The sequence below is a fragment of the Oryctolagus cuniculus genome, chromosome 1 (genome assembly GCF_051225735.1).
Source record: "Oryctolagus cuniculus isolate XC-2025 breed Fujian yellow rabbit chromosome 1, ASM5122573v1, whole genome shotgun sequence".
In the NCBI taxonomy this organism is placed as follows: Eukaryota; Metazoa; Chordata; class Mammalia; order Lagomorpha; family Leporidae; genus Oryctolagus; species Oryctolagus cuniculus.
The window spans coordinates 48,984,542-49,006,587 of NC_142867.1; the positions used below are offsets into that span (position 1 = coordinate 48,984,542).

Sequence of the window (22,046 nt, forward strand, 5' to 3'; positions counted from 1 at the left end):
TAAAGAAGCAGAGTGGGGGAATAAAAATTCTCCCAGTAAACCTCCTCTGAGGTATGAGCTACATAGGAAGGAGGAAGGTAGGGAATACCAGAGACATGCTGAGACTTATCTGCACAAGTTCTGGTCATGTGGGGAGCTGCATCTAATGGGACTCTAGATTGAAAACTACTGGACTACAGATGGGATCATTAAACTTTAACCCAGAGCTAATGAACAAAATACCTACAAAATGCCTACTAATGGGACCAAGAATTCAAGTAAGAACTGAGGTAACCTGGCAAGGTTAAGAAAGCATTTAGAGGAGCAGAGAGAGATGGAGATCTTGCCGGGATCTGGGGTAAAGGAAAAACTCACTGAGGCATGGAGCCCAGAGCCCACAGCCTCGCTCCAAGCTGTGTCCAGTATCACCGACGAATTAGCCTCCAAGAAGGGAAGGACAGAATTACGTTTTCGGCCAACACCCTAATGGCCGCCAGGCCGATCCCGTGAAAGGAAGCTGAGTTGGACCACATCATCATTCCCAGAGCTGAGATGAGAAGTAGGAAGAGTGGAGCCTTGGGCTCTGCAGCTTGTGAGGACTCTAGAAGAGCAGGGGACTTGCTCCCTGCAGCAAAGTGCATTTCCCAGCCCAACACCATTCCAGCTGTCGGGGCCTGTGCCTGCAAGAGACCTTCTGGAAGCACTGGAGTGTAGCCCCAGCCAGAATCTGTCAGTTGTCTCGAGGCCTTCTCCCAGTTCCTCACGAGGGGCCAATCTACACCGGAGAAGAGAGGAGTTAGAAGAGAGTCTCAGCTGCAGGGGATTGCTCTGGCCCTAATCAGCAAGCCTGGCCCCTGAGTCTTCAGTATGGCAGCCATGATAACCACTTTTAACTGGCTGACCGGGACCTGGTGTTTTTGAGAAAATGGGAGTTGCTAGGGAGGAGAGTGAAATTCACCAATAAAAGCAAGAGCTGTCTGTGGGGAGCAACCCGGACTGGACTGAGTTACTGGAATTAAGACTTATTCTATGCATCTGCCCTCCCACAATATGGCGCTGGGAGAGGAGAAAACAGCTTCTACGCAGCTGCCTCTTGCCAACTTGAGTGATGACCTCCAGGAGCTGATCCCGCTCCTGATTGGAGGAGAGCAGCGTACTCGGCGTGTGGGTAGCCGAGTTGGGATTGGCGGAAGAGGACTATAAAGGAGGAGAGAGACAACATGCACCAGGAACATCTAAGGGGAACATCTGAAGGAACACCTGTGCAGCCCCCGAGAGAGCCGGCCGGCGGTGTGCCGCTCCCCCGCGGAAGTGGGGAAAGTGGCCAGGGGGAACCGCCCTTCCACGGAGGTGGAAGGGACGGTAGCCAACCCGGGAAGAACCAGCAGCAAACCCGGGGAGGGCCGAGCAGACAAAAGAACAGCGCAGGGTCCTGTGTCGTTCCTCCACGAAGACGGGGAGCGACAGCTGTCCACATGCTCACTAGTCTGGGGGGATGACCCTGACACTGGTTGGAGTTGAACTTGAGTGGGATCCATGTCGTGTTGGAGTTGCTATCCACGTCACAGCACCAAAATGTAGGGGTGAGATGGTGGTGGCAAAAATAGTATTACCTCAGTTCTTTGTCTCACATGGAAGAAGAAGTTCCAAACAGACAAGGCAAAGAGAAAAGCAAGATTTATTAGAGTCAGAGACCTCCAGCCAGAGTGGCATGGAGGGGGCTCCAAGGGAAGCAAAATCCCTACGACTTTCTCGAGACAACATATTTGCACTTACATTATAGTCAAAGTCTTAAGGGTTCTAATAAATAGAGAGTTAAGTTGATTTTCCAGAAGAAAATAGGTTAGGGAATAAATAACAATCAAATGAACAAGTGTTCAGTTTCACTACAGAGATTTTTAAAACAGTCATGATATCATGAAAAATACAGTTATATGTAATTTCTATCAATTTGGCAAACCAAACTTTGAGTTCAGCTCTGCCTCTGTTTATTCTTTACTTCATCTGATCAATTCAAGTTCTTCTTTAAGATTTTTATCTGTATGAAAGGCAGAGTTGGGGGGTAGGGAGAGGAAGAGTGAGAGAATCTTCCATCTAAAGATGGGCCAAGCCGAAGCCAAGAGCCAGGAACTTCTTCCGGGGTTCCCACATGGGTGCAGGGGCCACCTTCTGCTACTTTCTCAGGAGCATTAGCAGGGAGCTGGATTGGAAGCGGAGCAGCTGGGTCTCAAACAAGCACCCATCTGGGATACGGGCATTGTAAGCAGCAGCTTTACCTGCTATGCCACAATGCCGGGCCCCTGAGTTGTTCTTATAGCACCATCGTTTTGGAGGTAGGGAGATAGTCGCCAGATAACCCAGAGAAATACAGTCCAGTTCTGACTGAGACTCTCATTGTATTTTGTTCAGTTCTTACTGTGCCTCTGGTTTCCCACCCATCTTGGAAGTAGAAGAATGAAAGTCTTCTGTAGTTGTGCCTCACAGAGGGCGGCTTGAGCAGTCCCCACTGGGGCAGGTTCTCTGGGTTATTGCAAAAAGCCATTTGAACTACTTTTGCATTCTCTAAAACCTTTTGGTCTCTGCCACCTGTCTGGATGAGACCTGCCCATGGCCTTCACCTCAAAGAAGCCATGCACTCATCATTTCCCCCACTGCAGTATTTCACACTGGGTCTTCTGGGAAGCAGTTCTGCAGATGGAGAGTTACTGAGGGTAATTCCTGTGAAACATAAAGGGAGGAGCAAGTAGGAAGAAAAAGCCTCAGACCAATATGGGAGTGAAGAGAGGCAGAAGGCAGGAGGGAAGACTGAGGGGAAAGGGCCTCAGGCTATAGCTAGAGACCACCTGGGCCACTCCAAGAGGCGGCTCCTGGCGTGGAGCTGGAGCTGTCCAGAGTGGATGTGGCTTCAGCTCAAACACTGCAGCAGACCTGAGGTGCTATGGCTGGCACACGTTGGCTGACTACGCTGCTCCCAGCAGGCTGCCTCCCAAACAGGGTCTCGGTAAGCCACACCTCTGTGGCTACCATACTCCTTTGGTCAAATACTGTTTCTTGAGGAGCTGTATCAGTTACTTGTGCTGGATAACAAGCCAACCTGAAGCACTGGCTTTTTAAAGAAATGTTTCTGATGCCTCTGACAGTTGGCTCTGTCAGCTCTGCTGATTTCAGTACATTTGTTCACATGGCATTGGAGAGTTGTCTTCTGAACGAGGCCCGGGTCCGTGAGTTGCAATTTGGATGATATGGCTCTGCTTCCTGTTTCTCTTGTCGTCCAGAGGACAAGCCTGGGTCAGTCCTTCTCTAGGAAAAATGCACAAGGCCTTCTGAGGCCCGGGCTTGGAACCAGCACATATTCACTACTGGATCATTGCATAGGCTGCAGCAAGTCATGTGGCTGACCCCAGGGTGAAGGGGACAGTCCATGACTGCGAGGCACCATAGTTACATGCTCTGGGCCAGGTTGAAGCCAGGAGCCAGAACTCCATCTGAGTTTCCCACATGGGTGCAGGTTGGAAGTGGAGCAGCTGGGACTCAATGCAGTGCTCTGATATGGGATGCTGGCATTGCAAGTAGCACCTTAACCCCTTGTACCACATCTTCTTTGTCAACTAATATCACTGCTGCATGCATTGGTATTCTGACAGCAACTGGGAGACCCCAAAGACACTCCTGGCTCCTGGCTTCAGATCAGCGCAACACCGGCCATTACAGCCAATTGGGGAGTGAACCATCAGATGGAAGACCCCCCCCACCTCTCCTCTCTCTTTGTAACTGACTTTCAAATAAATAAATAAATCTTTTAAAATAAAAATAAAAAATTTAAAAAATCAGTCCAATAACTACAGTTGCCACAGGAATAGAGTAGAAATTATTCCAAAAGACGTTTCCCATTGCAGATTCTGCTGAGAGAAAGAGAAGACCGTTAAGAGAAAGCTATTTGCAAGAGCCAATAAGACCACCCAACTGCTGCTAGGACCTGTGTGCTTTGTGTCATTTGCCCTCTGCCACGTGTCTCAGCATCACCATTCCCATCACACACACCTTGACACATCATTGTATTCAGCCCTTGTCAGAAATGCACTGTAATATGGGGCACCGCATAACACGTACATATGCAACAAGTGTCTTCAGAGCTTCTGTAGCCACCGCTTCATCTTCTCACACTTACACACATACCTCCCATACCCCAGCACACACACACACACACACACACACACACACAGCATATTTCCTATTCACTTGTTTCCCACACACAAGCATGCACAACCTGGAACACACCACACACACATACCCTTACTTCCAAGAACAACTCCTTTCCCATCTAGGAGCACGAAAGGTCCTCTCTGGCACACCTAGACAAACATCCCCCAGGACCTCTGCCTTCCCTACCCCTCCTACCTCCAGGAAGATGCATCTGCCAAGCAGAGTCATTCCTACCCAACACTAGAGACCTGATCAGGTCACCCCGGATGAGGAAAAACCTCCAGCAGGAGGGGCTCTGTCCTGAGTTGTGTTGTCCTAAGGATCCGGTGAGCCTGGGCAAAGCCCCAGGCAGCTGTAGGACCCCTCTATGATGGCCATATATCCTGGGGACTCAGCCCATGAGACAGGACCTCTAATTTGGCCTCTGCCAGCTAACATTCACAGTAGATCTGGATCCTGCTGGAAGGGATGTTGCAGGCTGGTTCCTGGCCCCTGCTAGCCCCTTCTCTGTAGGGGATTTGGGCAGGATCCTGTCCCCATCCCCCATCATCAGGCCAGCTTCCCACTCCAAGCCACACAGACCATTCAGACCTAACCCTGAAGGTGCCATGAGCTGATGAGCAGCCCTGTTTCTATTATCACCACCCTCTACTGACCAGATATCTGGTGTAGGGATTTAGTCTGGGTTGCGGATTCGGGGCTGGGAAGGGCCTGACCCCAGCTTGTTCCCTCCAGCCCAAGCTTTCTCTCCTTCCCTGTCAATCCCAAGAAAAGATCCTTGAGGCATCCAACAATTTAAGTTACCCTCCCTCAAGGTGGCAGGAAGCGCCATGTCCAGAAAGATGCTTACCTGTCTCAGTCACTGGAAGACTGAACCGCTGGGAGGTGTGCAAGGATACATGTCCCACCACGCAGCAGTAGATGGCCCCATCAGCTTCCACTGGGGACTTCAGTGTCAAGTAGCTAGTAACATTAAACGTCCCATCCTCATTCTTGACCGGAGGGCCACTGAATTCGCCTTCAGAAATCTGTAGGTGCTGGGGAGCCTTCTGGGTCCACTTCTCCCAAGTTATGGTAATGGATTCAGGGTAGAACCCAGATGTCTTGCACACCACACGTGCGTATCTGTTTTCTTTCGTTGGGGCTTGGTCCAGAGTTACTTTGCCAGCTGGGGAAGCTGCCAGGAGAGAAGAGTCACACAGCCTCAGGCCCAGAGCTCAGCCATCCTTTCCTGCCCTCACAGCTTCTGCTATCTGGCTTCCCTGGTGCCCACACATCTGTCCATCACTGCTACTGGCCAAGACGGGACCAGATCCACGAGATGGCCACTCTGCTTAAAGACCGAGACCGAGGTTGGGTAATTCTGCGGCCATGCCAGTCCTGTCATGCTGCGAAGCACTAATGTACCACACCAGACAGTGGCTCCCTGAAGGGAGGCAAGCACAAGCTTATGACCAGCCTGAGGTCTGACACGTAGCACGACCGCAGGAGAGGGGAGTGAACTGATGGCACTCACATTCAGCTAACCGTCATCATGCCAGCGCTCCATGAGTCTCTTAGCTATTTTGCATCGTGCACACCTTGGAGAATCTGCAGAAAATCTTGGAGCACTGTGGTGGTACAGACTCCTAACTGCTGCCTAATTTCCAGTCTGTGTTTTTGGTTAGATGTAACACATCCAGATTAAAGCTACATCACCCAGCTTCCACTGCAAGTCAGCATGGCCATGTGAATTAGGGTCTGAGGGTTCCAGGCACAATCAAAAGTGGCAAGAGCAACTTGCAGAAAGCCTGCCTAAATAGAAGTGTGTCCTGAAGAAAAGGGCCGTGGCCGTCGCTCCCGTTCCCCTTCAGCATCCTTCTCCCCTTCACCTAGGAGGCAGCAGTGATGACTCAGGCAATTGGGTCCTTGAACCCACATGGGAGCCCTGGCTGCGGTCCTCTCTCAACCCATTGGGAGCATTTGGGGAGTGAACCAGTGAGTGACAGCTCACTGCTATCAAATAAAAAACTTGGATGAAATGTGGCACACTGGGGCCAGCGTCGTGGTGTAGTGAGTAAAGCTGCTGACTGTGGTCCAGCATCCAATATGGGCACCAGTTTCAGGCTCAGCCGCTGCACTTCTGACCCAGCTGCCTGCATACATCTTTAACGAACAGTGTGCCAAACTAACACAAGACATCAATAATGGGGCAAGGGCTGTGCATTAGCTTTACAAGTTTTTAAATCACACCAAACTAAATAGCTATGCATACTAGAGGCTGGTTTTTGTTTTTTTTTTAAATTTATTAATTTGAAAGGCAGAATTACAAAGACAGAGAGGGAGAGTCAGAGAGGGAGAGCAACTTCCATCAGCTGATTCACTCCCCAAATGGCCACAAAAGCCAGGGCTGTCCACGCCAAAGCCTGGACCCAGGGGCTTCTTCCAGGTCTCCCACTGGGGTGCAGGGCCCCAAGCACGTGGGCCATCTCCTGCTGCTATTGCAGGTATATTATCAGGGAACTGGACCAGAACTAGAGCAGCCAGGACTTGAACAGGTGTTCATATGGGATGCGCAAATGGCAGGCAGCGGCTTAACACACTACATCCCCAGGCCAGCGCCTTAATTTTTTAGATTTTTTAGTAAATGTAAAACTCTCCTAGAAAAAAATAAAGTCCATTACTTTTTCAAAAATCATTGTTTTTGGCTCTCTGTCTGGTGCAGAGGAAATGAATCCTAACTAACATATATCCCCACTCCCAAAGTCAATATGTCACAATATTCAAGGTCCTATGTACAGTCACGGAGGGCTCACAGACAGTGTTCCCTTATTAGTACTGAACTGTGTCCCTCCACAATTACTATGCCTCGCAAATTTCTAGCATCTCACACTGAGACTGTATTAATGAGAAAACTCAGCTTAAATGAGAACACTTGGGTAGGTCCTCATCTAATCTGACTGGGGTCCTTAGCAAACGAGGAAACAGGACCCAGACACAATGCACAGAGGGAAACCACAGGAACACAGGGAGAGAACAGCCAAGGAGAGAGGGCCCAAAAGAAACCAACACCCGTGACACCTCACCTTCAGAACCGCGAGAAACCACACGTTCTTGTGTAAGCCACCCAGTCACAGGTGTTTCATTATGGCAGCCCCAGCAACATACCCACGAAGTCCATCCACATATTATCAGGTCACTTTTCCAAATATATATATTTAAACTTCACATACGACAGAAAACATGCATATCTGTGAATCTGTGGCTTATTTCACTTACCATAATTGCCACCAAGAACATCCATTTACTGCACATGGCATTCCATCCTTTCATTTAAAGATTTCTATATGTATTATGAAAGAGTAAAACAACAGAGAAAGAGGGAGAGGGAGAGGGAGAGGGAGAGGGAGAGGGAGAGGGATGGGGAAAGAGAAAGAGAGAGAGAGAATGAGAGCGAGAGCAAGAACGAGCTTCCGTATACTGCTTCATTCCCCAGATTACTGCAACATTCGGGATAGGCTGGGCCAGAGCGAGGAGCCAGGAACTCCATCCTGGTTCTCCCACATGCATGGCAGGAGCCCCAGCACTTGGGCCATCTTCCACTGCCTCCCTGGGCACACTAGCCAGGAGCTGAACTGGAAGTGGAGCAGCCAGACTTGAACCAACACTCTGGATATGGAATGCCAGTGGCAAAACCCACTGTGATACAATCCAGGCCCCAGATGTGGGCATCTTCACCGCTAAGCCAAACCCTGGCCTGTGTTGCCTTTCTCTGAACACCTTCCTCCCTGGTCCCCTTAATGGCCATGGTAACTGACTCCCACCAACAGCGTGTCAGGGTTCCCTTGTCTCTACGTTCTCACCAGGGTGCATCAGGCCTTTTTGTACTGGAAGACAGTGGAGCTCAAGGATGGATTCAGGGGATGTTTTTGTCCTGGGAACTTTTCTTCCTCACTTCAGGCACTCAACTGGAGGTTTGCACTTGTTGTCCTATCACATGGCCCATTTTGTATTGGGAAATCCAGGCCCAAAGATATTAAATGACAGATGCACTCAGTGTGGAAGCAAAAAGCTGGCATGGGGGTCACTTCTGAGAGCCACAGCCCAGCTTCCCTCTCCTTTCCGAGGTAGCTCTTCAGTGAGACTGACTCCCACCCCATATGGGAATAACGTAATGATCACCATGGCCGCCTTTCTCTGCCCACGCACAGGGAATGAAGCTGTGCCCTGACAGTCACTTCCCCTGCGTGTTTTCATGGCATCTTCCCAACAGCCCTCCCGGGCAGACGACTCCCCTTGTTCAGACAAAAGGGCACTGAGATTCAGAATGCCTAATAGCTTGCCCAAGGTTGTCTAATTCTACCAAAGCCCAGGACTCAACCCACGTCTGATCCCCGGGCCCCTGCTCTAAGCCTTGCTCCACCCGAGCCCCAGCACCAGGGCAAGGAACCGCAGGGCGCTGCCCTAGGACACTCACCCACAACTTCCACCTGGACTACGCCCTCTGCCTTCTGGGGGGTAACCACCACCTCACAGCGGTACTCTCCGGCTTCCCTGAGCTGGATGCCAGGCAGCCGCAGTGAGGCGTCTCCCCTCTCCAGCAGCTCAAGAGACACGCTGGCTCCAGGTCGGAATGCTGCTTGGTGACCGCCATAATACTCATACAGCCTGGCTTCCATTTCCGATCCTCGAATCTTCCGAAACCAGATGACACCCATGATGCTGCTGTCCAGGAGTGGGGAACCGGGGATCTTACAGTAGATGGTGACGTCCTCATTGAGGAACACGACCTGAGTCTTCCCTGCCATCTCCACTTTCAGAAAACCTGTGGCGACAGGAGAACTCAGTTATAGGAGCCCCTTGGCAAACAACAGGCCCGCAGCTCACACAACCACATGAATGGCAAGCAAATTCCTTTAGGGCATGGATAGGGAAGGACTCGGGACAAGGGCCCTTTGTCCATGGCCCTGCTACAGTGGTAAGTGGAGGGTTCGACCCCCGCCCATACATCAAGATGGCTCCTGCTGATATGAAGCCCAGGAACTGGTCTATCCACGAGAAAGCATGAGGCAGATGAACGAGCAAACGAGCTGATTGCTAGCAAAGTATTTTATTGAAAAGTACAGAGGGACTGAAAGCTAAGGGGCAAAGTTCCCAGTGAAACAACCAGGAGGAGCTTTTTCCCAGGAAAAAGTTATGAAAGGAAGTCATCTGGGGGTTTTATACCACTGGAAAATTTGGCCATGGACTTTTCAAGGAAAGCACTTCTTGTGTGGTCAGCTCATCCTGCCTTCTCGTGTCCTATTCCTCCCATTAGGCTTCCTCTTGGATGGAGAACAGGTTCTGTCTTGGGGCCTTCTGCAGGAGGAGGTGGGGATTGCCTTCCACAGTAGATCCAGCCACCTGGCCTTCTGCGTGGCCTTGGCACCTGAGTGCACTTTTCTACAGACTCTTCCACAAATTTATTTATTAATTTATTTTTAATGGTAAGCTTTTTTTTTTCAGTACCAATCAGTCTTCATTTATTCATTGTACTTCCCCAAGGAAAGGAGAAGGGATGGGAAAGTCAGCCAGGTCTCCCACATGGGTGCAGAGGCCAAAGCACTTGGGTCATCTGCTGCTGCTTTCCCGGGTGCATTAGCAGGGAGCTGAATCAGAAGTAGAGCAGCTGGGACTGGAACCCGTGCCCACGTGGCATGCCAGCACTGCATGCAGCCGCTTAACCTGCTACACCAGAGCACTGACCCCCTAAACAGGCATTTTGATCAACACATTCTTGGCCATCGAATATGGACAACATGATCCAACACAAAAGGGAAACTTCTCACCCTCCACTATAAAAAGGGCAGTCCAATACCAACTGTTACAGAAATGAAGTCACATGGAAAACTTTCACCAACTGCATGAACTGTCTTCTCGGAGGCGTCTTCCACAGAGAGATCTCGCTTGGCCTCCTGGTCAGTCCCTGGAAGCATTTCTCATCTTCCACCCAGGGAAGACAACCAGCTTTCTCCACACTTGCCTGCATGTCAGCTTTAATGTCTTCTACATGCCGGCGCCACGGCTCAATAGGCTAATCCTCCACCTAGCGGCGCCGGCACACCGGGTTCTAGTCCCGGTCGGGGCGCCAGATTCTATCTCAGTTGCCCTCTTCTAGGTCAGCTCTCTGCTGTGGCCCGGGAAGGCAGTGGAGGATGGCCCAAGTGCTTGGGCCCTGGACCCCATGGGAGACGAGGAGAGGCACCTGGCTCCTGCCTTCGGATCAGTGCGGTGCACCGGCCGCAGTGCGCCAGCTGTGGCGGCCATTGGAGGGTGAACCAACATCAAAAAGAAGACCTTTCTCTCTGTCTCTCTCTCACTATCCACTCTGCCTGTCAAAAAAAAAAAAAAAAAAAAAAAAAAAAAAAAAAAAAAAGTCTTCCACAGAACCAGGTCCTTTGGGTGCTTTAGGAGTGTTTCCTGCTTTTTGAGGGATTGCTGACCTTTTGATGATGGGTTCATGGTTTTGAGCCCTTCCCATGCTGGCTGGATTTTGTGACTTTTGGCTGGGGTATCTCCTATACAGCTGCTTCTTCAGTCTCCTCCTCATCGTCATCTCCATCGCCGCCACCTCCATCAGCGGCAGGTTTTCCTTTTCCTGAGGTACCTTGCTGCACCCCTAGGAGCAGATTGCCTTCCAGGTGTGCTTAACAGTCTCACGTCCTCCTCTTCTTGAGTCCACGTCTTCCTCCCTGGCCACTAAGGGCCGTCCACTCACATGCACAGGCCCTGAACCACACTTCAACTTGAAGACACGGGTGATGCTATTTCAAAGCCACCCAGGGAAACCATTGGCCATGCATTTGCAAAATTCCCAGGGTGCCTGTAACTGGACTGGCCGCATCATTCATTGCTTCTGCCTCAACAATGTGACGTGCATCCTGTGCACCAGCACCAACTGGACATCGTTAATATAACAAGTGCTGATTTTTCACTGTCCACTTCAAAGTGGGAATCTTTGTTAGCCTTTAGTTCACAACCAGGAAGAGTTCTGGGGCCTCGTGTCCATGTCCACCGAATCTTCCACGGGGCAGAGGCACGCACCGAGCTAGGAGAGCAGGTGGACAGAAGCCGCCGCCCACTGCTGCAAAGGACATCCACGCAGGACTGGGCCACGCCAGGCTTTTATTCTTTTTAAAGCTGTTGTACATGAAATTGCTTTCTTAACTTTATTTTCAGGGTGTGCACTCAAATGCTTAGAAATACTATTTATTCTTTTTGATATCATCATCAACTATTCTGTTTAATGTCTACATTTTTGCATTTATTTATTGGAAAGGCAGAGAGAGAGAGGTCTAGGTAGAGGTAGAGAGAGAGAGGGAGGGAGAGAGAGAGTGAGGTCTTCCATTGCCTGGTTCACTCTCCCAAGTGAATGCAAAGGACCCAGCAGCACCAGGTGGAAGCCAGGAGCCAGGAGCTTCTTGTCTCCCACGTGGGTGCAGGGGCCCAAGCACCTGGGCCACCTTCTGCTGCTTTTGCAGGCACATTAGCAAGGAGCTGGATGGGAAGTGGAGTAGTCAGGACTCAAACCGGCGTCCACGTGGGATGCCAGTGCTGCAGGCCGTGGCTTTAACCCCCATTTTTACTCTCTTTAGAACTTACTTTTGTTTCTCAAACTTGGGGAAACAGCATATGCGTTTACACACATACATGTCGCGTGTGTATATGGCATACATCCTTATGGCACAAAGCCCTTCCTCTGCCTTCAAGATCTGCCAGAGTGCTAAGCCTGCAGGTAGGCAGCCCCTGGCCTCTGCCAGCCTCAGCCGCTGCAGCTCTACCCCCACCCCCACTGGCTCTCTTGCAGGCTCCCGGCTTCTCCGGTGACCGCCGCCACCCTCCCCCCCCACCCCCATGGTGCACTTGCAGGCTCCGGGTTTCTCTGGCGACTGCCACCAACCCCCCCCCCACACACACACACAGGCGAACTCGCCGGCTCCGGGCTTCTCCCGCGACTTCCGCTATCCCTCCCCCAACACACACACACCGGCGCTCTCGCCGGCTCCGGGCTTCTCTCGCGACCGCCACCAACCCCCCCCCCCGCCCCCCGACACTCACACACCGGCGCTCTCGCGGGTTCCCGGCTACTCCGGCGATCGCCACCCAACACCCGCCCCCCCCCAACACCCGCCCCCCCCCCCCCAACACACACCGGCGAACTCGCCGGCTCCGGGCTTCTCCGGCGACCGCCACCAAACTCCCCGCCGCCCCCCACCCCCCACACACACCGGCGAACTCGCCGGCTCCGAGATTCTCCAGCGAATGCCACCAATCCCCCGCCCCCCCCACACACACACACCGGCGCTCTCGCCGGCTCCGGGCTTCTCCCGCGACCGACCGCCGCTAACCGCCCCTCCCCCCCCCCACACACACACCGGCGCTCTCGCCGGGTCCGGGCTTCTCCGGCCACCGCCGCTACCCCCCCACTCCCCCCCACACACACACCGGCGCTCTGGCCACACCCAGAAGGTCTGGGCAATCGGGCGACCCCTAAAGCGCACACTCTTAGGACACAGTCTGGGGGCTGTCACCCGGCACACAGAATGCCTTCAGGACAGTCACCTGTGGAATCGCTACCCGAGTCTGTATTTCGCGAAGCAGGGCTCCGAGCCGGGCTGGCGACGGCGGCGTCCCGTTCCCACCCCCTCTCCCCACGCCCTCTCCCCAGACCCCGGGCCCCCCACACCGCACCGTCCCCTCCGCTCCCTGGCCCTACCTGTCGCCCCCAGCGTGCCCCACACTGCCAGCAGCAGCGGCGTCGGTCCTAGCCCGCTCGCCATTCACTCGGCCGCTCTGCGTTCCGTCCTCTTGCCGTCCGCTCCGCAGGTGCCGGCCGCTGAGCAAAGCGCTGCTGTCAATGCTTCCGCAGCCAGCGGCGGGCGAGAACGTTCTTCTGCCGCGGACGCGAGCTCAGGGCGCAACCCCAAAGTATGAAATGACTCTGGAAACCCTCTGGAGTAGCCGGCGGCGCCTGGAGCCAGTTGAGCACGTGACTACGATGACGCTGGATGCGCCGCGCGACTGTGCGGCACGCCTCCCTACGATTCCGTGGATGTTCGCGGCTCGCCGAAATTGGGATCACCCACGGAGAGCCCCCGACCTGGAGAGGTGATCCGGACGGCACTTCCGAACCTGAGGCGCTGTTCGCAACAATTGAGCTGGGAAACCCAGTGAGCCAGGGGATCTGGCCGGCGGCAAGTGCGCGGGGCGGGACCCAGGGGGCGTGGCGGGACCCAGGGGGCGTGGCGGCGCTCACCCTGCTGGAAACAGCTCCTTTCCTGGGAGGTCTCTAAACCCCGAGAGGCAGAGAGAGATGTCTGGAGGTGAGAGACCAGCAGAGCGTGCCCGTCCCCCAGCTCCCTCTCAGCAGGAAGCTGGCTCAGCCAGAGCTCAAACCCAGGACTCCCATATGGGCTTCTCACCCGCCCTGCATTCTTCCCACTTTGTCAAACGTCTTCTCCCCCACGGAATGAAAAGGCAAATACTACATATTTTGGGGGTTTTACGTGTGCCGTAATTAAAGATGAATCCCTGCACACAATAACTGGAATAATAGTGTTAACAAAAACTTACCCTGAAAAATTGATGGAACATTCATAAAAGGAATCCAAGTATAACAACTGCAGTGTGTAAAGTCTTTCTCATTTTCTATCAAATTGAAATCCCGTTATTTGTAGTTTGAAAAATAGTCCAAACTAAATAAGCCAAAAACAAATCAATATGTCTTCAGTCTAATCAAAATTTTTCCGTTTAAAAGTTAACAAAGCATTTTCAGTCACATACTTATAAAGATTGCTTTTGTAGGGCCGGCGCCGCGGCTCAGTAGGCTAATCCTCCGCCTTGCGGCGCCAGCACACCGGGTTCTAGTCCCAGTCAGGGCACCGGATTCCGTCCCGGTTGCCCCTCTTCCAGGTCAGCTCTCTGCTGTGGCCAGGGAGTGCAGTGGAGGATGGCCCAAGTGCTTGGGCCCTGCACCCGCATGGGAGACCAGGAGAAGCACCTGGCTCCTGCCATCGGATCAGCGTGGTGCGCCAGCATTGGAGGGTGAACCAACGGCAAAAGGAAGACCTTTCTCTCTCTCACTGTCCATGCTGCCTGTCAAAAAAAAAAAAAAAGATTGCTTTTGTAACTCTGCACTTAAAGAGAAAATTATTTTAATTCCCCCCAACTTGGTAATAATAATATTAAAGGTTCTTAAAATCCTGACTTTAAGTTAGGATGTGTGGCCTTCACATTAAATGGTTCCTAAAACACTAGCTTCCTTCATTTATTTTTTTTAAAGACTTATTTTATTTTTATTTGAAAGAGTTACAGAGAGAGGTAGAGACACAGAGCGAGGTCTTCCATCCGCTGGTTCACTCCCCAGATGGCCACAATGGCCAGAGCTGAGCCCATCTGAAGCCAGGAGCCAGGAGCTTCTTCCGGCTCTCCTACATGGGTGCAGGGTTGGGACATCTTCTGCTGTTTCCCTAGGCCACAGCGCACAGCTGGATCAGAAGAAGAGCAGCTGGGACTAGAACTGGCTCCCATAAGAGATGCCTACACTTCAGGCCAGGGCTTTAACTCGCTGCACCACAGGCTGGCCCCAGCTGCCTTCATTTAAAGGAAGAGCAGTGATGGAAATGTTTTTTCATAGTTTAATTGCAGGTGCAATTTTGTTTCCAGAAGACACTGATGGTCTTCTATACAGACCTATTCTAGGCACAAGCATTTAAATACACACCCACATATTCCAGCCAAAATGCTGTTCCTTCAGTTACAGGCCACATAACTTGGTACGCATGTAGCAGGATGCCTGCACCGAGACAACACACCAAGGCCTCTTACCACGAAGCAGTCTTTTATTAAGCCGGCATAAGGCCCAGGTGATTTCTTTATTCTTTTTTTTTTTTTTTAGATTCATTTTATTTATTTGAAAGACAGAATTACATACAGAGGTAGAGCCATAGAGAGAGCTTTTCCATTCCTCTGGTTCACTCCCCAAATGACCACAAAAGCCAGAGCTGAGCTTATAGGAAGCCAAAAGCCAGGAGCTTCTTGCAGGTCTCTCACACCGGTGCAGGGTCCCAAGGCCACCCGAACCTGCTTAGAAGAAAGAAACCGTGGCTCTGGGTATTCACTGGCCTCACATGGTTTAAAGCAAAACCTTCAGATACTTTTTTATAAAAAAGATTTATTAATTTATTTATTTGGAAGTCAGAGTTACAGAGAGAGAGGTCTTCCATCCACTGGTTCATTCCCCAACTGGCCACAATGGCTCGAGCAGCACCAATCTGAAGCCAAGAGCCACGAGCTTCTTCCATGCTTCCCACATGGGGCAGGGGCCAAGGACTTTGGCCATCTTCTACTGCTTCCCCAGGCCACAGCAGAGAGCTGGATCAGAAGTGGGGCAGCTGGGACTAGAACCGGCACCCATATGGGATGCAGCACTACAGGCAGCGGCTTTACCGGCTACACCACAGCGCTGGCTCCAGGTAAGTACTTTTGACTTTGCAAAAGATAACTTCTGAGGAAAACAAGCATTTTGCACCATAAACCTGCGCTGGGACCACCCTGACTGCCCACTACCCTGTCTGGCTTCCCACCTCCCCTCCCCCAGAGGAATCGACCCTAACTTCTGTTAGTCGAACTGGGCGATGACTTCTCTGGCATCTTCAAGCTAATAGGGCAGAGTCACAGTCAAGACAGGGTTCCAGCCACAGGTCGGGGAAGCAGTGCCAGCTTGCAGAAACTGCTTCTGTCCAAGGTTTCATGTTAGTTTAGCAGTTAAAATTTATGAGCAATCTTTTATCTATAGGCCAATTAAAAGAAAGCTTTCAATAAATTTTCCCATGTCGACATAAAACATGTACATATGTATAACATCAGTAATAGCTTCTTAAAGTCCTTAGCTGTTTTTTTTTTTTAAATTATCATTAATTGATTGCAAAACAATTGGTTGATGGTTGCTCTCCATGGTGATAAAAAACAACAAAAAGCCTTCCAGCTGTGCAGACCTGGAGCTGCTGCGGACTTATCCCTGAGATTGCTCATGGACCTGAGAACACAGTGCAGGAATGAGGGCCTTTGATTAAAATATACAAAAATACAAACCCAGACTGTTTATATTAAAAAAAAAAAAAAAACAAGAAGTTCAAATGCACAAGATACGTCGTTTGCACATAGTTAGTGCAGTTGGCATCCTGGAGAAAGTGGGACCCCAGGTGCAGTTATCCAAGGGAGCAAATAAATAAATCACATTGGCCCAGAATGGGGTCAGGAGTGAGCTCAGGAGCAGCGGGTCTGTGACTGTTCCCCTAGCCACCCTTTTTGCCGATCGTCACAACACATTGCTTGGGACACTTCCTAGCACCCTGTCCCAGGATTGAGTTATGAGGAAACAAGATGTGGAAAACCCTGCCTTACTCCCGAGAGTCCCTCCCACAGGACATAGTGGTTTGGGGGTTGGGTCCAGGAATCTGGTCCCACAACCAAGTTTCTCACCCTGGCTAGGGAAGTATTATTCCATATCCTTCCTTCAAAGGAAAACTTCCCCCATCCACACGACTTTCCAAAGCAAGAGATTTGGCACACGGGGCCTCAGGTAAAGCATGCAGGTTACAGGGTAATACCCCCCAAAACCCTTAATTGCATTTGGATACAGCATGGTTGGAATTCCCTGCCTCACTCCTTCCTCCCGGCAAGAGGGGAAAAGAGGTGACGCTGTGAACCCCAGCCTGGGATACATGGCAATGCCAGCTCTTCCCAACCCACCCTGTCCCCACTTTCTTTACTCTGCAGTTGATGCCTGCCCCTTGAAACTTCTTGATAGCCAAAAAACTAGCCCCCACCCCCTGTGGCTCAATTCTGGGCCTCGGGGAGCATGGCAGGGCTGTGGATCTCCCCCTCATCCTCCCGGAAGTAGGCTGGCTTTCCCTGGGAGCCGGGGGCCTGCTGGGCCTTCAGGGGGCACGAGGCCACCATATGGCTGATGCTCTGGCAGAAGTGGCACTTCTTGGGTTGGGGTGGCAGCCTGCACTCCTAGGCATGATGGTCTAGACCTCCACAGTTGTAGCACCTGTCTCCTTTAGATCCGTGCTTTTGCATGCTCTGCCTCTGTGGCCGCCTCTCGCTGCCACCACAGAACACCCACCAGGCCCTGTGACACGGATGGATTCCAGGTCCTTGGCGGACTTCTTGAAGGTGAATTCCACTGCTTCACCCTCCTTCAGGCTCCGGAAGGCCTCCATGTGCAGCTTACTCTGGTGCACAAAGACATCCACGGGGCGGCGGCGGGGGGTGGGGGGGGTCGAGCACCGCCCCAGCGCGGGTGGTCATGTACAGGAGGCTAAACCCCATGCTCACCTTGAATCACTTACAGATGCTGGCCCGGTGCAGCAGCTGCAGCTCGTCCACCGCCCGGGCCGCATCCTCCGGTGCCTCCTCGGGCGCCTTCTCCACCGCCTTGGTGCAGCCACCTGTAAACTGCTGGTTGGACACGGAGCCCATGGTCGTCGGCAGAGCCCGCGGCCCCGGGCCCCAAGTCGGGCGGCTGCTGGCCCCAGAGAAGTACGGAGGCCAAAGGAGCTTTTAGTTGCTTTTTAAAAAGAGATTTATTTATTTGAAAGGCAGAGTTACTGAGAGGCAGAGAGAGAGAGAGAGAGAGAGAGAGAGAGAGAATATCTTCTACCCGCTGGTTCACTCCACAGTGACCACAACAGCCAGAGCTGGGCTGATCTGAAGCCAGAAGCTAGGAGCTTCTTCCAGGTCTCCCACATGGGGGCAGGGGTCCAGAATTTAGCCATAGCAGAGAGCTGGATTGCAAGTGGAGCAGCCAGGATTTGAACCTGTGGCCATATGGGATGCTGGCACTGCAGGCAGCAGCTTTACCCACCATACCACAGTGTTGGCCCCACCTTAGTTACTTTCAAGTGGTATTGAACTATTTTCGTAGATAGCATATGAAAACATATTTAAAACCCCAAATAGCTGTTCCATAGAATATAAGGTGCTAAGAGTACCAAAGTTTACATTTAGACACTTTTATCTCATTTACCTGTACCCAATTGACAATTAGCAATTACACCTAGCTGACTTAAGACACTGATATTATATCATAACTCTATCTGAATTAAGGTCAAAATTACATTTATATGGAATATTACTCCTTTTTCTAAAACTCTAGTTAAAAATCAGTGACATAGGGGCCAGCGCCGTGGCTCACTTGGTTAATCCTCCACCTGCAGCACCAGCATCCTTTATGGGCAGCCGGATCTAGTGCCGACTGCTCCTATTCCAGTCCAGCTCTGCCGTGGCCTGGGAAGGCAGTGGAGGTTGGTCCTAGTGGTTGGGTACCTGCAACCGTGTGGGAGACCAGGAGGAAGCACCTGGCTCCTGGCTTCGGATCAGCGTAGCTCCAGCTGTAGTGGCCACTGGGGAGGCGGGGTGAACCAACAGAAGGAAGACCTTTCTCTGTCTCTCTCTCTCACTGTCTAACTATCTGTCAAATAATTAAAAAAAAAAAAGAAATCAGTGACATAAAACAGAGACTGCAAAATCCACTTTAGGGGCTGACAAGAACTGATCATCTATTGCTATTGCAGCTGGATCTGTTAAGTCAAGTTGGAAAACAAGTTTGTCAAGTTACAAAGCAATATTTTTTAAAGGCAGTGATCTTCCTAGACTCGAAAAAGATAAATTCCTTTATACCTAATGTCCAGTTGCAGCTGAACTAAAATTCTCAGGCATGAGATTGTTATTTACCAAAGACATCTTTTTAGGTTTTAATTGAATTTGAGTCTAGTTTCCCACTGGACATTGTTCACATTAAGTTAGGTTTAAGGGGAGAGGACACCCATCAGAGCAGCTGAACACCCCTCCAGAGATTCCTAAGGAGGCAGAATAAAGGGCAATGACCTACAAGGAGGCTCTGTGAGAGCCCATGAAGAGGCAGGGTAGAGGGAGAAAAACTGGAGGCCTTGCAAAGAGACAATAACATTATACCCCAAAACCAAAAGCCAATCCTGGAAGTGTCTGATCGGGCTGTCAGTCAAACCAGCCCCAGGGATGAGGAGTCACGTTAGAGCTATCTCAAGAAGCCCAAGAGTTCATCATGTGGATTGATCCATATATATTCAATAGCATATGAGGTTTTAGGGCCCAGATTCATGCCTAGAAATCATCACACCCCCCACCCAGACTAAATTACAACAGTGGGTAATGGTCACTGGCCAAAAACTCTCCTTCACTGGGATTAAAAGCCTCAACAGAGGTCAAAAGTGATAACAGAAGGAACTTTTAGCTCAAAATAGACCTAAGGACCTGTGACAGTCTGGAAAATTGTTTAATGCATACTGGAGCACATGCAGGGAAATAGAGGCAAGGAGCCAGTTAGGGAGCAGAGGTCTTTCTGAGTCAGGCAGTCAGAGTAGAGGGGCTGGCACTTTTCACAACTCATTTAGGCTAACTTCTCCATCCTCTAGCTTGTAAGCAGGCCAGATGGTGCTGTGGAAAAGGATGAGGCATTTTTCTTTAAGCTCAGGGGTAAAAAGAGTCCCAAAGTCTAAGGATGCATCCCCACAGAATGCCTATGCCTCCTGCAATGACAGTATAAAAATAGATGCCTCACCAGCTCTTACCTCTCCTGAGTTTGAGATGCCTTGTTGCTGTGGATTCGTTCTAAGAGGAAGAGCATGGTGGAGGCAAGAGAAGCGGAGTCATGACTCAGACACTGGGAGTCGGGTGAAAGCAGACTAGAGGCGATGAGCTCCCAGACTCATTTATTTCAGTTGGTACAGCAGCTTATATAGGCGAGGCAGCCAATCTGGTCAAGCGGCAGTTTATTCCTTAACCAATCACAGTCTGTTTTCAGGCAGGCTCCTTGGCCAGGTGGGTTCCGAAGCCATTCCTGAGTAACTGACGCTCGCTTGCCAGCAGGCATCTTCACACGGCATTCTCATTCCACAATGTCTCTCAGAACTTTCCCAAAGCCTGTGGCTTCCAGAAGTGGCCTGAAGCCCACAGGGAAGGGGAGAGGGTGAGGATGGGATTAGTACGTGTTACCCATGCTCCCTCAGCCTGTCACTCCTGTAACCTCAGGTATATAGTAAAACATGCAGGGAGTGATCAGCTCCTTTTACTCATGGTGTGCTAGATTGAGCCACTGACTGGTCAAATATATATTATCGCTTTGTTCTCCTACATGAAGAAAAATAGTTGTTCTATGCCTCTTAACCTTGAGTCTTCTCTATCAGGCCAGATTTTGACAACGAGCCTTCATGGCAAGAGCCTTAGCAAACAAAGGTGCTTCAAGCTAGAGTGTGGAGAGACGTTACCAGTTCTGGTTACCACCTAGGTTGGTGACTAGGTGGGTGAAGGGATAAAGAAGCAGAGTGGGGGAATAAAAATTCTCCCAGTAAACCTCCTCTGAGGTATGAGCTACATAGGAAGGAGGAAGGTAGGGAATACCAGAGACATGCTGAGACTTATTTGCACAAGCTCTGATCATGTGGGGAGCTGCATCTAATGGGACTCTAGATTGAAAAGCTACTGGCCTGCAAAAAGGATCATTGAACTTTAACCCAGAGCTAATGAACAAAATACCTACAAAATGCCTACTAATGGGACCAAGAATTCGAGTTTGTAAGACTCAGGTAACCTGGCAGCGTGCAGAAAGCATTTAGAGGAGCAGAGAGGTGGAGATCTTGCCGGGATCTGGGGTAAAGGAAAAACTCACTGAGGCATGGAGCACAGAGCCCACAGCCTCGCTCCAAGCTGTGCCCAGTATCACTGACGAATTAGCCTCCAAGGATGGAAGGACAGAATGCCGTTTTTGGCCAACACCCTAATGGCCGCCAGGCCGATCCCCGTGAAAGGAAGCTGAGTTGGACCACATCAACATTCCCAGAGCTGAGATGAGAAGTAGGAAGAGTGGAGCCTTGGGCTCTGCAGCTTGTGAGGACTCTAGAAGAGCAGGGGACTTGCTCCCTGCAGCAAAGTGCATTTCCCAGCCCAACACCATTCCAGCTGTCGGGGCCTGTGCCTGCAAGAGACCTTCTGGAAGCACTGGAGTGTAGCCCCAGCCAGAATCTGTCAGTTGTCTCAAGGCCTTCTCCCAGTCCCTCACAAGGGGCCAATCTACACCAGAGAAGAGAGGGGTTAGAATAGAGTGGCCAGAGTGGGCAAGAGAGGTTGCACAGGGTGGCGTGTGCTTCTTGGTCTGCCAGGACACCTGCCCAACTACTGGAGACCCAATGCCCCTCTGGGCTCCAGCAAGGTCTAAGAATCTGAGGTTTGGGCAGGATGGTCCTGCCCACTGAGGCATCCTGGGGCAGAGGAATTGACAAGCAGGGGCCCAAGATTTGTCGTAGACCTGGTGGAAAGAGGACCTTTTCCCTCTCCTGAGACCCATCCAGTCCCGTAGAACAGGCCTTATCCCACCTCCCAGAGGTGTCAGACAGCCAGGGCCTCCCAAGAACTCAGGCCCTAGCCGAGTCCAGGGGGTTGCTCTGGCCTTAATCAGCAAGCCTGAGCCATGAGTCTTCAGTATGGCAGCCATGCTAATCGCTTTTAAATGGCTGATCGGGACCTGGTTTTTGAGAAAATGAGAGTTTCTATGGAGGAGAGTGAAATACACCAACAAAAGCAAGAGCTGTCCACATGCTCACTAGTCTGGGGGGATGACCCTGACACTGGTTGGAGTTGAACTTGAGTGGGATCCATCTCATGTTAGAGTTGCTATCCAAGTCACAGCACCAAAATGTAGGGGTGAGATGGCGGCAGCAAAAATATTATTACCTTGGTTCTTTGTCTCACATCGAAGAATTTCCAAACAGAAAGGCAAAGAGAAAAGCAAGATTTATTAGAGT

The 22,046-nt window shown here is 51.1% G+C and overlaps 1 protein-coding gene and 1 pseudogene across 1 annotated transcript; both read right to left on the reverse strand.

The window, feature by feature from the left end:
• Positions 1-1,638: 1,638 nt before the first annotated feature.
• Positions 1,639-13,551, reverse strand: LOC138843073 (natural cytotoxicity triggering receptor 3 ligand 1). Its single transcript, XM_070072808.2, has 4 exons — positions 12,917-13,551; positions 8,639-8,986; positions 5,033-5,359; positions 1,639-3,878 (listed from the first exon to the last, which is right to left on the reverse strand). The coding sequence occupies exons 1-4, from the start codon at positions 12,978-12,980 to the stop codon at positions 3,799-3,801; spliced, it is 819 nt and encodes a 272-aa protein (XP_069928909.1). The 5' UTR covers positions 12,981-13,551; the 3' UTR covers positions 1,639-3,798.
• A 3,489-nt stretch (positions 13,552-17,040) lies between these two features.
• On the reverse strand, positions 17,041-17,688 carry LOC100341217 (protein lin-28 homolog A pseudogene; annotated as a pseudogene).
• Positions 17,689-22,046: the final 4,358 nt, after the last annotated feature.